The 16,770-nt window shown below is 39.9% G+C and overlaps 1 protein-coding gene across 1 annotated transcript in view; it reads right to left on the reverse strand.

The window, feature by feature from the left end:
• Positions 1-5,621: 5,621 nt before the first annotated feature.
• Positions 5,622-16,770, reverse strand: part of Mroh9 (maestro heat like repeat family member 9) — a 64,377-nt gene continuing 53,228 nt past the window's right edge. Inside the window, exons 18-22 of the mRNA XM_005363979.2 lie at positions 13,691-13,843; positions 13,456-13,572; positions 12,794-12,896; positions 8,039-8,101; positions 5,622-5,926 (exon numbers count right to left, since the gene is read on the reverse strand). Of these exons, the coding sequence (XP_005364036.1) occupies positions 5,622-5,926; positions 8,039-8,101; positions 12,794-12,896; positions 13,456-13,572; positions 13,691-13,843 (741 nt within the window). The remainder of the gene's footprint in view (positions 5,927-8,038; positions 8,102-12,793; positions 12,897-13,455; positions 13,573-13,690; positions 13,844-16,770) is intronic.

Here is a 16,770-nt window from a genome sequence, read left to right on the forward strand (position 1 = left end):
AGGGCACCAGACCTCACTACAGATGGTTGTGAGCCACCATGTGGTTGCTGGGAATTGAACTCAGGGCCTTTGGAAGAGCAGGCAATGCTCTTACCGTTCTGAGCCATCTCTCCAGCCCCGAGCCTCCTCTTCTTAAGAGGGACTTTTAGTGCTCCCTTTGTGTCTGATAGTATGTGAAGGAATGGTTTATTCTGAGATATTTTTCATACTTACAAATGTGAGAAGGAACAAAAGAGAGTGAGAAATCACACGGCAAAAAGGGAGCTGAAAACATTAGGAATGAGGTTTGCTGATACTGTGGAATAGCTGAGATCTTATGGCCTCATAAATATATGTCTAAGAAACTAATTGCAATCACACATTTCCATTACAGATTTACACTTCTCATATTCTTTGACTAAAACTTCCAAAATTATTTTTTGCATTATTTTTCAACATATATATTAAAATTCAACTGGATTAATTTTTTTTTCATGTTAAGTTGGCAAAGGAGGGAGTACAGAGGGAAGATAGCATGGAAGAATCTGCAGAGCTTTCTGAAAACAGACATTTGGACAAAATATTGGATTCTCTTTCAGCTTTGTGAGTTCCTGGGTGTCTAAGGCTCTTTAAAGTGGTAACTTGTAGGGGTTCACTTTTTAGATCTTGTTGTATGTTTAGTGAGCTGGAATCTAAAGAGGATATTGATATTTTTGGTGGATCTAAAATTGTATGGGTAAATATTTATGGTATGGAAGTGCTATCCCCTCCCCATCGCACCCCCCCTATTCCTACCACCAGTCTTGACAAAAATTCTCAATTAACACCCACTCCCCAAAACCATGGTGGTAATTCTGGCTATATTTCCCTTTCTGCTTACCACGACAGTTTACCTACAAACCAATTTTTCCTCATAGTCTAATTAACTCACAACCCTGCTCAAAATTCACTATTTCAGGCTCAATCTACAGAACCTAAATTTCTCTTCATTACCGTGGTTTCAGAATTTCCAAAAACATTTGTCTTTCTCCTATTACAGTCTGACAGCTCTGCAAAGTTCCAGGAACTTGATGTCAAATACGATGGAGCACTTATCAGCAAAGAGCTTGGAGATGAATGTTGGGAAACATCTTAGTTAGGGTTTCTATTGCTGTGGAGAGACACCATCACAGTAGCAACTCTTGTCAAGAAAAGCATTTAATTGGGGTGACTTACAATTCAAAGGTTTAGTCCATTACCATCATGACTAGAAATATGACTGTGTCCAAGAGGACATGGTGCTGGAGAAGGAGCTGAAGGTTCTACATCTTCAGCCACAGGCAACAGGAAGTAAACTGTGTACCACAATGAGTGTAGCTTGAGCAAAGGAGACTATCTAGCCCACCCCCACAGTGACTCATTTTTCTCAACAAAGTCACACCAACTCCAACAAGGCCAGACCTCCTAATGGCCCTTTGGGGGCCATTTTTTTTTCCAAAACACTACAAGAAAGCAGATTTTTTAAAACTTAATTTTATCTTTGAGATTATATTACATAATTTTGTAATCCCGTTTCTTTCCTCCCTCCAAACACTCCCATATGCCCCTCCACAGATGGATTTACATTTCTTCTTCAAGTACAGTGACTTGTTTCAAACTGATTCTTTTGGTCAACATGTATCTGAGTGCTCCTTACATGACAGGATGTGGGGTTCCAGTGGGCAAGAAATTCAGGGTTCACGCCTATAGTATTTATATTCTGAGTTGGAATAATACACAGAAAAGTAATACATACAAATAAAGTTTAAAAGTAAAAAGTGAAAATAAAAAGGGTTGTATCTATAAGTTTCATTTATTTTCCTTATATTTTGAAACTTATTATGATTTTTGGTGTCTATTTCTGAAATTTTTAAGTATATATCATTGTACATGCATACATTGTTTTAAAAATAAATGAATCAAACTTTTACTTAGCATAGTTAACCGAATTGCACTTTAACCCTCTCTTAAATACAGACATATCTTGTAACAATGCCATTTTATAGTTTTAGTTGGCAGATTCTTTGACTTTGCAGTACATAAAAATGGGGTGGAATTTAACAATGAGCCAAAGAATATAGTGTCATAATAGTGGGGGATTTCACTATGAGAACAAAAACCAAAGACAGCATCAGGAATTCCATTAGGTTGGAAATAATAAAAATGAAAACTAATAGAATAAAAAGGACTCGAGCGTTTGGGAATGTACATCTAACATGTGGTGTTAATGGTGTTGAACTGTGGGCTAGGTTGCAAGTAGCCACCCTTGACTAAGGAGTGCATATGTTATATAAAGGCTCCAGAATTGAAACTACAAGCAGTAACAAGATGACAGGGGAATATTCTGGTGATACGGGGGAAATTCTGTTATGTTATTCATCCTCTTGGTTCCATACTAGGGGCCCCTGAGAGGAAAAGAACTGATTGAAGAAACAGATCTTACGAGAGGATTTCTTGGATTGGTTTACAGGTAGTCCAGCAGCCGGTGAATTCACATTGGAGGAGTTATGAGCCCAGTACCTCTCAGACCATGACTGTAGGTCTCCTTTTCCTTGGAAGCAGTTGGTCACCGGCCCATGAGGGCAAATGGAACAGAAAGGTGGCCAGGTTTCGGACAGCCATGAAGGAAAGAACTTCCGGGAGTCAACTTCAGAGAGTCAGTTCATTTTATTGTCCCAGGCGTAAGGTATCAAACAGGTTCTTAGGCTTATGGGCAAGAAGGGCTGATTGGTCACGACACAGCCCTAAGTATCATACAGGGAGGAGAAAAGAGCAGGACTTACCTGCTGAGTCCCACAGTGTTTGTTGGGAGCTCTGCGCAAGGTCATCCCCAAAATTGGGTCCAGCATCTGAGCCTAGAGATATTCTCCAAATAGTACTAGACAAGAGAAGAGGAAATCTTGTCCTGAGCTTAGAGAGCCATCTGGACAATGGTGAAACGAAAACTTTAATTGTAGGGTTTCCCAACACAAGATTCCTCAGCATTGCTGAATTGCTGAAGAGCCACTGGTCTTCAGTATATCTAGCGGGCCAAAGAAACTGGGTTCTAACGTCAGTGAAAAAAAAAATGCAGCAATGTTAACAGCAGCAGCAGCAGCAGCAGCAGCAGCAGCAGCAGCAGCAGCAGCAGCAGCAGCAGCGCCAACAGCCAAATGCCAACCCAGTAGATGAGCTTGCCAGCACAATATGAAGACAACAGGCAAAAGCCTTTCTCTCTTGTACTTCCTCTTTCCTCATCTGCCACCTTTAGGGTGGTCCTTTAGATTTCAGTTAAACTGATCAAGACAATCCCTCACAGACACGCCCAACTGATTTTCCTTCGGTTGGTTATAGATCCAGTCAATTTGACAACCAAGGTTAGCTGTCACAGACTTCCTGAGCTCAAGTTTTTGGCATTTTCATAGATATGTTTCAGAGCCAGCAGTCAAGCTTTTAGTAGTGTATTTCCAGGTCTGAAGGGGAAACAGGATAAGAACGGGAAGACTGATCTGTAGCACTGAGATCTTCACATGGAAAGATACCTCGTGATTCTGTCTCATGAACCAGGCCTTGATGGATGGGGCCTGGTCTGAGAAAACATCCAGGTGCCCATGCAGGTGGTGGGATAGGAAGGCTTTGCTGTGTACGCAGGGTCTTCTGTCTGAAGTGGCAAAGTTGAGTTTCTTCACCAGGAAGGAATCGGGCACGTTGTATGAGGCACTAGATTTCCTGTTAGGCAAGAGCTGCTGAAGCTGGAGTCTTCCCTTCTGCTTTGCATCCACTGTGGAAACTTTGGTCATGTCTTGTCCCAAGGAGGACATGTGTGGCATGAGGGGTGTGTGGCATGAGGGGTGTGAGCAGCTCATAGCCTGCATGGTGGAGTGTTTGCTGTGAAATCTCCTCAGAAGCATGTACTTAGCAGGGAACTCCACACAGAGAAGTCGTAGATTCTCTTCCTCTTTTGAAAATACATAGAGAGGGCTTCTCATTATGATAAATTGAGCTCAAGTGATGAACTATTTCCACAGTGTAAACACAGCCTGGGAAAGGGGGTTTGCTTGTGGATTTGGGCTCTTCTATCTCCCTAACTTTCATATTGACACCATTAAAAAAAAACATATCCACAGGCTGGTCTTGCTTGGACCTTGTAAGGACACTTTGAACAGAGAGGACCCAACCCTCAAATGTTTTCCTTTTTGTCGAAGGTCACTTAAGGTCACATACCAGGAGCTCCAGAAAAAATCCTCTTGGACCCTGACTACCCTTGAGAGGGAGGGACACATTCCAGAAGAGGCTAAAACAACTCTCACCTGACAGGACCCTGGCTCAGGGTGGTAACTGGCATGGTCAGGAAGTCATATAGGGTCAGGATTTCTTTGGCTCAGGCAGAGTGGGCCTGTGTTCTATCACTCTTTAAAAAGTTGATGCGAGGTATATACAACACAAAGTCAGTTATTTTACAATCTATATTCAGTGGGATTTAGTGTATTTAGGATGTTGTAGAACCACCACCTCTGTGTAGTTATAGGATATTTCCAACACTCTCAAAGGAGATCTATCAAGTTCTTATTCCTGTTTTCCTTCTTCTATAATTCCTGGATGCCTCTAGCATACTGTCTGTTGCTTACAGGTTTACGTATTCCTGATATTTCACATACAATGAACCATGCCATGTGTGATCTTTTCGCTTAGTAATATAATATTTTCAGGCTGATGTGTTAGTATTTTATTCATTTTTAAAAATATCTAACAATATTCCACTTTAGATAATTCTACATTTAGTTTGTCATTCATCTGTTGATACTCATTTGAATTCAATTTTGTAAAAATAAAAAAACCTCAAGAAACATGTTATGTAAGTATCTTCTAGATAGAGTTTAGATATCATAGACCTGGTTGTCTAATATAGCAATAATTTCTGCAGTTCAGACCTTTTGTTCAGCTATGTCTGGGGAGAAAGAGCTCTGGAGAGTTTAGCAGGACAGTTTGTTAGTACACATTGCCTGGCACAAGCTCTCTGCCCTTTGGTCAACCCTTACAGAGATTGTCTTCCTTTGTAATCCTGGCATTAAAATATAACCATGAGCATTATACATGACCAGATGCATGGGAAATAACTCAGACACAATTAATACATAGTGTTTCTGTCCATTCCCAGTCAAATAATCAACCGTCCATGATTTCTGTTAATAGCACTTACAAGTATGTGGCGATGACATACCACTACTCACATGTCACAAAGCATGAAAGTGATATATTCTGTCTGCATTGAACTCATCTGGCAAGTGTTCACAGAGTGTTTTTTTTTCCATCAGATGCCAGGTGCTGTGTGTTCTAGAGCACACATCACTGTGTAAGCTACGGTGAGTGCTTTAAAAAAAAAGTCTGTTCAGTGAGAAAAAAGAAGGCAATGATTTTGGTACAATCTGATAAAGGAAATGGGAGAAATTTTCAACCGGGATGTTAAGACAGGATGGAAACAGTGTCTCCCAGCTGGGCCAAGAGAGTGTAAGAATGCACCTAGATTTCCAGTGCTGCATAGAAAGGGTTTTCTCATTGTCAGACAGGTGGCAGACTTCTCAGATTCATATATTTTAATAATTAGAAGGGCTGGTGACAACTTTTAGTATTCCTCAGAAAAGGATTTAAACATGGTCTGAGGTTAAGGACAAGTGGTGATTTTCAAAGGTATATTTGGATTTCTTGTTAGCAAAATCCACCAGGCTATCTTCGGCACTTACTTCTAAGTCTTCCATAATTTCCTTAATAATATTGGCCAAGTCATAAATGGGCTTCAGTTTTTTAGTATGAAACATCTTAACCCATCTTCGAAAGGTTTGTTTGATGGTGGAAGAGGCGATTTGATAGGCTATTTCTTTAAAAAGCCCATGGGTTATTTCTGCCAACCTCTTGTTCAGAGGATCTTCATCCCGAGCCACGCGTTCAATAACTGTAACAGCAGTGGGGTCCTTAGTTCAAGGTCTCTAACTGCAAGAAGCATTAAGTCTAAGCAACCACCTTTTACCAAGATGCTCTCCCTCATATTTTCCCCGTGCAATTCTTCCCCTCTCTACTTGACTAATAAAATCTATTAAAGAAAAATATAAATGGTTGCCAAGTTTATGGCATACATATGTGCTAAGCATTCTGCTCGATATCATAATGAGAGACTCATGTTGGTGATAGTCGCGTAACACACTGCTTACCAATAGAAAACTGACTAAAATTAAGGTTATCATAAAATAAAATAGCACATATGTTTTAATATAATGAGTCAATGTATATTCATTGTCAAAAAAATGCACTTACGACAAACAGCCTTGTACTTGTGGCAGTTCTGCCTCCATCATCCAAATGCTGGGACTACAGGGTGAGCCTTATTATTATTATTATTATTATTTTGGGTAAAAGAAATAGAATGAAGAAGGATATTTTAGAAAAGAAATGGAGAGAAAGAGAAGGGGAAGGAGAAAAGAGAACAATCTTGAGAGGGGTTAAGAAAGAAGTGTAGTACTTGGCGTTTAGTAGATCGTCAGAAGTGTTGAATGAATGAAAGTGACTGATTGAATGAAGGAGAGCTAATGATGAACCAGGTGGGCACAACTCTTTAGCACCTGGCCCACCCAGGAGGGAGATGCTGATGTGTGAGGATACTGCATGAGTACAGTGTGGAAGCACGTGGGAAATCCTTGAACCTCCAGCAATGCTGTTATGAACCTGAAATTTCTTTGCACAATAGTAGACTTTATAAAGACAGGAGGAAGAAAGGGAGGGAGGGAAAGAGGGGCAGACAGATATCCTAGCTATTTTCTTTAAGCTGTTTTTATATTTATTTATTGTATTTTATGCCTATGAATTGTTTGCCTGAGCATATGTATGTTCAGCATGTGTACTTGGTGCCTGCAGAAGTTAGAATAGGGTGTTGGATCCCTGGAAAGGTGTTGTAGATTGTTGTGGGTCACCATGCAGGTGCTGGCAGTTGCAGTTTGGCCTTCTGCAAGAACAAGTGCTTCCAACTGCTGAGCCATCTCTTTAGCCCTGCCTCCAAGCTATTTTATAATAAGGCAACAGAAAGACACAAAAACAGAATGATACCTATTACCCATGCCCTTGGAAGAAATAACAGTAGCCTTCTTTAACTCCTCCCCCTCTAAATGTAATGTATGCTAATACTCCCTAAAATGTAAAATCCAAAAGGAAAGAGCCAGCTTTATTGACTAGGGTAGCCCAACAACTACATGGTGCTGTCACACAGGACTTGGTAGAAAAAAAGATTTGCAGGATATTTGGGTGTGGTGTGGGACCATGGTCTGTATTCTGCCTTATATTTTAAATAAATGATGATTGGCCAGTAACCAGGAAGGAAGTATAGACAGGACAACCAGACAGGAAGTAGAGGAGGGTCAATGAGAACAGGAGAATTCTGGGAAGAAGGAAGCCATTCCTCTGCAGTCCTCTCCTGACCAGAGAAGAAGCAAGATGTGACTGCCTCACCAAAAAAAGGTACTGAGCCATGTGGTTAACACAGATAAGAATAATGGGCTATAGCCTGGTCTACAAAGGGAGTTCCAGGACAGGCTCCAAAGCCACAGAGAAACCCTGTCTCGAAAAACCAAAAAAAAAAAAAAAAAAAAAAAGAATAATATAAGTTATAAGAGTTAAAAAGAAGTCTGAGCTAGTGGTCCAATCAGTTTACAACCAATGTAAACCTCTGTGTGATTTCTTTGGGACTTAACAATTGTGGGAACTGGGCAGGAAAGAAACCCTGACAATATGAGTGAATGACTCCTGAATTTCCAATAGCTTCTTAAGGCTCTGGCATGATGATTTAGATCCTAGACAATAAATGGGATAAACTTGGAAAATGAAACAGGGACAGTAAGAAAGAATAGGGAGAGAAAAAAAAACAAATGCCCCTTAACCTAGTCCCTCTCCTGATTTTCCCCCTCATAAACTCACTACCACCTGATTCCCATTCTGTAAACTCTATATAGAAATCTCATTCAACTAGAAACAAAAGAGTGAACTTATTTGGATCTATACACAAAAACCTCATTCTTACCCTCAATCATGACATCAACTTCATCCCTGAGGAGTAGATGTGCTCCGGATTTTCCCAAGTACCCTATGTGTAAGGGATAAGCAAAGTTAGGCCCAAATAAACTATTGGATACATTTCCATTGTTATCTGCCTAGATAATAGATTCTCCTTAAAATATCTCTTAGGGATTTCAAACAATTATTATTTAATGAAAAATTAAAATGTGTCTGAAAAACAACCACAAAGTGAACTTACCTTAGCTGCATATACATTCACAGAAGACCTTCACAAGCCCTTGACAGTTTCCTTCTCCACATTTCAGAATGGATTTTAGGGCTCTACTATCCTCATTCAACATAGCTTTGTGAGATGCACCTACACTCCTTTCTGTAGAAAGCTCATGCATTGCCATTTTTAAATGCAGAGCGAAAATTCCTTGAAAGACAACCTGGCTATTGACTCATTCTGTTCACGTATCACCTGTTGTTTACTGCTCTAGTTGGCGGTAGGACCACAGAGAGCCAAGGACTAACTTCTCATGGAATAGTTCACTTTGTTCAAAGCAGCAAACAAGAAGAGTCACATGACTAAAATGTTCACATGAGACAAGTTAAAAAGAGGCACATGAGTAAGGAGTCACAGGAGACAAGTTAAGAAGAGTCATGTGAGTAAAGTGTCAGGCAAGCTGCATGTGGTGGGCAAGCCTCAAGTGGTAAAAACATGTTTTTCCATAGAGGCATATAAACAAATGGCATTAGCCAATTGTAATTAATAATCTGTAGTAAACTCACTCCTATCCACTACACCTTAGAGGGCACAAAAGCAAAAACTAACAATTCTGTTTTTGAAGAAACTGTGGTCATAAAACTCTTGTCTTGGTTTCTTGGAGTTTTCTTCCAAGCACTCAGAATTCCCCTCACAGGACTCCACTCTTCATTGGTGTAAGCACTTATAAGTACTTATAAGTATTCCTACAAGTAACTTCCTACCCATGCTCATGCAGATACCCCTATTTAAACTACCTCACACATAAAAGGCCTGAGAAGTAGGAGGAGGGCTCATTGGGGAAAAGACTCTCTGTGAGAGGTCAAGAGATTAGATGGGGCAACAGAGAGCAAGGAGGAATGCAGAAAACTGTCAAATAAAAAATAGAGCTGGGAATGTAGCCCAGTGGATGAGTGTATCACTATCACAATCCCCATAACCACAAGTAACAGCAACAGCAATAAGAATTCCTTCTGCATTTCCAGGAGCATTACCAAGAAGTTTTTCTTCGGAAAGGTAAAAATTCAGAGCATCACTATGATGAGAAATCATTTCCATTTCCTTCGAAGAGGATCAGAGCAATATAACATCATAGTAAAACAGCTGGGACTCCAGATTACTAGATGCCCATCAACTGATGAATGGATAATGAAAATTTAGTACATTTATACAATGGAATATCATTCAGTTGCTAAGAAAGATAAAATTGTGTAATTTTCAGATAAATGGATGGAGCTAGAAGCACTCAGTCATTTTGAAAGAGGGAACTCATACCCAGAAAGACAAACATTGTATGTTTTCTCCTATGTAGAAGGAGCTGCAGGCTGCGTTCCTGCAGCCTGGCTCCCAGCCACCTGGCTAGCTTATGCCCCAAAATAACAACACGGAAACTGTATTCTTTTGAACACTGCTTGGCCCATTATATCTAGCCTCTTCTTGGCTAACTCTCACATCTTGACTAACCCATTTCTAATAATCTGTGTAGCAACACGAAGTGGTGGCTTACCTGGAAGGATTCAGTATGTCTGACCTGGCGGCTGGCTCCATTGTGTCTGACCAGAAGGAGAGGCATGGCGATTGCCTCACTTCCTCCCAGCATTCTGTTTTGTTTACTCTGCCTACCTAATTTTCTGTCCTATCAAAGGGCCATGGCAGTTTCTTTACTAACCAATGAAATCAACTCAAAACAGAAGACCCTCCCACATCACTTCTATATGTAGATGTTAGCTCTTATGCTTTAGATAAGAGTGCTTCATTCATGGCATCCACAGAGGTTAGGTAGTTTGTAAGAGCACACAAAAGAGAAGGGGATCTTCTAAGAAAGTGGAAAGAAAATAGTCTTGCATTGCTTTTTTATGAAGTTGTGAAAATTTTATGCTTAAATGTCAACTTTTTATGTTCTTTGCATTTTTTAACCAGATTGTTTTCTAATTTGGATTTTAACTTGTAGTGATTTTTTTTCCCATTGGAAAGCATTTTAAGTTTACAGAGTTGGGAATCTTTTCTATGGCTTAGTTTGTGACTTTCACTGTGAGAGCTCTACCCTGTGGTTATCAAGAATATTTTTCTATGTTAGTTTGTCAAATTATTTTGTAATTATGGTTTCAGGATAGCATTGACTCTTCTTTGACCATCTGGAGTTTGTTTAATGTAAGAGTGAAAAAATGTATATTGATTTACCAGATGTCACTACATTTAAAGAATATTCCATATTTTCATCACTGTTAAAGTTTGTGGCTCACTCTTTAATATTATATAATGTGGGAGTTATTTCTTTATGTTATTTTATTCAATTTTTTTCCTGTCTGTTCCTTGCATGTGATAGTTAATTACTATAGCCAAGCTGACGACCCCTTGTCTCCAGATTTTTTTCAGATTGGAATCTTCACTGTTCTTGCACATAACTTTTTATATTATCTTGAGTGCATATATTATATTCAATGTATCGACTTTGAGAACAAACTGTTGATTTTATATATATATATATATATATATATATATATAGGTTTTTAAAAAGCATTGAACTTTAAACCTTATTCCTTCTTTCTCAAAATAGAATTTACACTCTACCCATTGTTCCAATTTCATTTTCAGCAATGTTCATACGTTTTCTTCATGTTGCAGTGCACACACTCAGAGTTTGTTTTTCTTCCCTCCTCGTTCTCTCAACCCATCCTCCCTTCTTCCCCATTTCATTCTCTCTCATCTTTTCCAGCTTCTGGGAAAAAAAATCCTTCTTCTCTTCCAGCTCTCTCCTCCTACCCCACCTCCTTTCTTCCTTCTCTTCTTTCCTCCCATTTCTTCTTTAATCATTTAGTAATTTGAATATAATTAGTCCCCATAATCTCATAGGGAGTGGCACTGTTAGGAGGTGTGACCTTGTTGGAATAGATGTGGAACTGACAGACAGACCACTTGATGTTGCCTTCTGATCAAGATGTTTCCAGTACCATATCCTCCTGCACACCACCATGTTCCCTGCCATGAAGATAGTGAATTGAACCTCTCTGATCTGTAAGCTGGCAATAAATTAAATGTTTTTCTTTATAAGAGTTGCTGTAGTCATGGTGTCTCTTCACAGCAATAAAAATTGTAAGACACTCAGTTTCTTTCCTTATTTCTTTTTTTCCCATTATGAATAGTATCTTTTGTTCATGTATATTTCCACTATTGATTTAGAAGATCTGTGAGATTTAAATTACATTTTAAGTTAAATATATATTCAAGGAACTATACATAATCAATATCTATTCTAAAGCATCACAGGAATTTAGACCCTAATCTTACCTGTGTGACCTTTGCTCTGGTGGGGGATTGGCTTATTTCTACTAACAGGGCAGATTTTCTCATTTGTGGGTCACAGCTGTTTTCCTTTTCTTTGATGGCTATGTATCTTGCCTCACACTTTCCCCCTATGCTGTAAAATCTTATTTTCATGGTTTTTTGCTTATTTAATCAGATACACCTATACATTTTTAGATACATTCAATCTTTATTTTAAAGTTTTAGGTTCATAGAATTATTTATTGTGAGTCTCAAATGTTTGGTCAAAAAGTATATTTTCTTTATTTTTTCCTCTTCTTTTCTGTGTTTTTCTCTTCAAGCACTGCTTCAGGAAAATGATGCTGCCCTTTTATGAAAACGTGATTTATTGGGGATTCCATGGTTGTTGCACACAGAAATAGAAAGCTCCAGGTTATTCAGGAGATTGTACTGGTTTGAAATAGAGTTATTACAGAATGCTCTGTGTCTCTGTCTTCTTATCCTCCCCCGACCCTGCTCTGTGAACATCACAGATCAGAATCCTAATGCCCATCTCGGTTCAGTTGGTCATGTATCTGGACTGTCCTGATTCTCTATAGGGTGATATGACCATGAATGTCCTCATTCCTTTCCATTCTTGATGGCCTAGGGTCCTAGATATGGACAAGGGGAGACCTATCCCCAGCCTTGGAATTCCAGACTTTCACAGTGAGAATGTCATGAGGAAAACCACCACTGCTATTGGTCAGATTTGTCCAAGATCAAAACTTCAGTTGTTTTCCCCTGTGAGTGGCCTTCTGGCTTTCTCCCATACATATTTTATTTATAAACTTTACTGGATCTTTAGCTCTTCCTTATTTTTTGTTGTTTGTAGTTACAGGCATTCAGGTTATGCTGAACATGATGCTTATGTGAAGTTTTAAATCACTCTTGCTATTTAGTGATATTAGGTAGTGGAGGGAATGATATCACATTTTGAAATCTTATTGTTCATCTTGTTGAACACATTTTATGTAATAAGCGACCAGACAGATATACCTACTCCATGCTGTAAAATAGAACTTGATTTGCAATCACACATACTAACCCCATTCATCATATTTATTTTTATATTTATCATATTCATACCTATTCACCATGACAGGTATTGTCAATCACAAAAATTTGTAAATATTTTAATGAATAGCTTCAACTTAAACCCTATTTTGTACATTCAAAGACAAATTAAGAAAAAATAAATTTATTTACCTACTAATATAATGGCTCCTCTCTTCAGAAAGTATCGAGAGCTCCCCAGGAACCCTAAGGTGTCAGATATTAAGTCTGTAATGTAACTCTCATAAGAGGGAAGCTAGGAATAAAACAGGAAAATTATTCTCTTAACTGTTGAGAAAACATTTGTGCTTCCTCCAGAAAATAGTCAGTGAGAGACCTTAATTACTTAATTGCTAGTATGAAATTAAGACCAATATAAAACTTGGAGATTTGTCTGTATGAATTCTACTGTTGGGGCTGCTGGCAAGGATTAGTCTCTTTATCATATCGTTCCTGATGTTTCTAATCTGGGGTTAGCATCTTCTCATCCCCACCTATTTACTCTTGTTCATGCTAGATTTCAAAAGACCAGCTCATGCAGACATGGCAAAATAATTCCCATTTTTCTTTGGTGATGTAGAATGTTCTACTCAAGTTTATGACCACCCAAACGTCAAAATGGGAGGAAGATAGAATGATCAATGTTGAAAGTGTAAAAATTTCTCTTTCTTACATCTAAAGTTCATACTGTACATGTAAATATTTCCTTTTCTTCACATTCTTTCTACAAGCTCCTCCTGTTCACCCCTGCACCTCTCACTGTGTGTGTAACCTTAAAGTTGTGCTCACAATAGTTGAAGCAGAGGTCTGCTTACAAGGTTGTTGCAGATGCTGAGAACCACGGACTCAAAATTGTAATTTTCCTCTTGGAGCAGATATAATGTTGACCATTTTAGTTGTGAGACACAGATAGTTAATGTATATCTGCAAGCCTGAAAGAGAGAAAAGATTAGTGAGATTTGATTTGTTGTTACATAAAACACTGTGCTGGGTTTAATTGGGAGAAATAAGATCATGTAAAAAAATTTTAAGAAAGAAAAAAGCTCTTACATTCGCAATTCTTGTTTCCGTAGACTCCAAAAACAGGATCATGGGCACAAGGCTTCCTAGGATTATATGGTTCAGCATCCATTTGTATTGATTCATATCCACAAGTAATTCACCAAAGTGACGAATGGCCATGCACTGAATGCCACCATTAACCTGGAATGTGCACAGAAGAAAAGACCAAGACTTCAGTTCAACAGGTCAGTGCTGCTCTCTTTAATGGTGGTACATATATGCAGCATACATACATACATACATACATACATGCCTGTCATTTTTAGTAAAGATTGGACTTGTTAAAGTTTCTTTTCATGATAAGATTTGACTAACCATTATCACAATAGCCAAGATATAATTGCCCATTAATAGATGAATGAACACACAAATAATCTGAGACATAATAAAAAATAAAGATCATCACTGCAACAGTATAGCTAAATGAGGAGGACATTACACCAAGTGGACTCAGCTAGTCATAAAAAGGAATGCTTCCTGATCTCACATACTTTGTCTTCAACTTGAACTTACAGCAACAGAGGCTCAGGTATTGTGGGATATTTTGATCACACTCTGACACTCCCAAGACTGTCCATAAAGTTTACTTTAAATCAGAGGGCAAATCAAGTTCTTAGATGATCAAATTAGCCATAGAGGTATTAGAGAATGAAGGACATATATAGAGAGACACAGGAAGTGGTAGGGAGGGGTTTGGAAAGATTCTCAGGCCTTTTTGGATCAAGGAATAGAGAGAGAGGAGGCCACTGGTTCCTTCTCCTCTGCTTCTTTGATCATTCAGGTTCATACTCTGATATCTGACTCTCCAACTTTTATTGATAAAGAATAATTAGATAAATGGTTAAAACTGGTGATCAACATAGGGCATGAGATCACAAGGCAGCCACTCTCTGCTATGGCTAGCTTTCCCACCCTCCCTTCATGCCCTCCATGGAAACCTGGGATTTTCCCATTGCAGCTTCTCTATGGTAGCCTCCAGCTGCTGCTGGATCCTCAAAATCATTGAAGTTAGCCACCCACAACATTCTGTCATTCTGGTGGCTGCATGCCTTCATTTCCCACCACATTCTTTTGTACATCCCCCTGTGTTGTCTTTTCAGGCTACTGGCTCCTCCCCATGGGCTGTGGGCTTCCCCTCAACACCCTCATTGGGCTATTTCCACATCAGGTGGGCCACCTTGATTCTACTCAAGATTTTACTGCTGCAGCCAGTGCCACACACTCTTAGACCCCAGGTACACGCTAGCAGCTGCAGCTGCCCTTGGCCAGGCTATGCACTGCCTGCATTCTCTACCCAGCTGTGCAGTGCAATAACAGGCAGTCTCACACTTCATTGTTATTGTCAGCACATCTGGTGAGACACCTGGGAATTTTTTGTTTGTTTTTCGAGACCAGATGGATTTCTGTGTGTAACAGCCCTGACTATCCTGGAACTCAGTCTGTAGACCAGGCTGGCCTTGAATTCACAGAGACCCACCTGTCTCTGCCTCCCTGAGTACTGGGATCAAAGGTATGCATATGCACCACCACTGCCTGATGACACTTAAAAATTCTTAATTTAATTAATTAATTAATTGAATTAATAAAAAAAGCAAAAGCTGTTGCCCTTGTTAAGAATGGGGAACAAGGGAGTGGGACTGAACCAGCTACCTAAAACAGAGAGCGAACAAGTTCCACCCAGGAGCAGAAGCCAGGAGCAAATCCAGCCCCAGAAGCCAATCCAGTCCCAGAACACTGGCGGATCAGGATTGAGCCAGTGACCAGATCCTCCACCAAAACAGGTACAGGTACAGGGAAATAGACCAGAGCCAGAAACCTTTGCAGGACCAACTTCAAGGCAGGGACTTCTGCAGGAGGGTTTCCAGACCAGGATTTACAAAAATGGGGCAAAGCCTGCAACCTAGGCAAAAGTAGGCCGGAGACAGCAAACTTTAAGGGAGCAGAGCAAAACACAGAAGCACTGAGCTATCTCCAGGAACACAGAGTAACCAACAGGGTAATTACAACTGTGACACTGACTGTACCATGAGGACCAACCATCTGAGCTTTGGATTCACTGGCACCTAGAAGATTATTCAACAGAATCTCAGACAGCCCCAACCATACCTACTAGAGGAAAAGATGAGTAGAAAAGGTAAGATCACATGTTACACTACAAAGAGCAACACAACACCAGTAAAACCTAAAGACCCTACAACAGCAAGACCTGAACAACTAAATATGGAAAGCAGAAGAAAATAACCTAAAAAATAACTTCAAGAGAATGTTTGAAACTCTAAAAGAGGAAATGAGAAATTTCCTTAAAGAAATGGAGGAAAGGGGCTCGTCCCTGACCAGCAAGTGGCCCTGATCCTGTACCAGAAGATCCATTGGAGAGGTGAGTATGCTCCTGACTCGCCAGCAGATGCTTCGGAAAGGTAGCACAGACACCCCTCAACCCACTAAACTTTCTGGTCATTCTGCAGGGGCTTCTCTCCCTGGCTACTTACTCTCTCTTCCTATCCCATCCCAGCTTGCTCCCAGGCACCCCTTCCCTTCTGCGGGGTCATAAGATCCCCCAACTCAGCCTGTTTTGGGCCTGTGGCTCTGGGGACAGGGTGGTGAGTGCAACCGGGCAGGAGTTCCTTTGTTTCACTGAGCCTGCAAACAGTAAGCTAGTCCTTTTGTCTGAGAGGTCCCTGGTCAGCAAGTGGCCCTGATCCTGTACCAGAAAATCCATCGGAGAGGTCACTGGCCAGGAAGTGGCCCTGATTCTGTACCAGAAGACCCATCGGAGAGCATTTGAAGGAAGAGATGGGCAGGCGCCAATGCAAGAATTCCTCCAACAATCTGAAAAACAACATGATAACACCAGAACCCAGCGAACATACAACAGGAAGACTTGAACACCCTAATCCAGAAGAAATAGAAAAAATAGACATTATGAACAGGATGTGAAAAACTCCCTCAATGAAGAATGGATAAAGAAAGTGTGGAATATATACGCATTAGAGTACTACTCAGCGGTCAAAAACAATGACATCTTGAATTTTTCATGCAAATGGATAGAAATAGAAAACACTATCCTG

The sequence above is a fragment of the Microtus ochrogaster genome (genome assembly GCF_000317375.1).
Source record: "Microtus ochrogaster isolate Prairie Vole_2 chromosome 6 unlocalized genomic scaffold, MicOch1.0 chr6_random_2, whole genome shotgun sequence".
NCBI classification, from domain to species: domain Eukaryota; kingdom Metazoa; phylum Chordata; class Mammalia; order Rodentia; family Cricetidae; genus Microtus; species Microtus ochrogaster.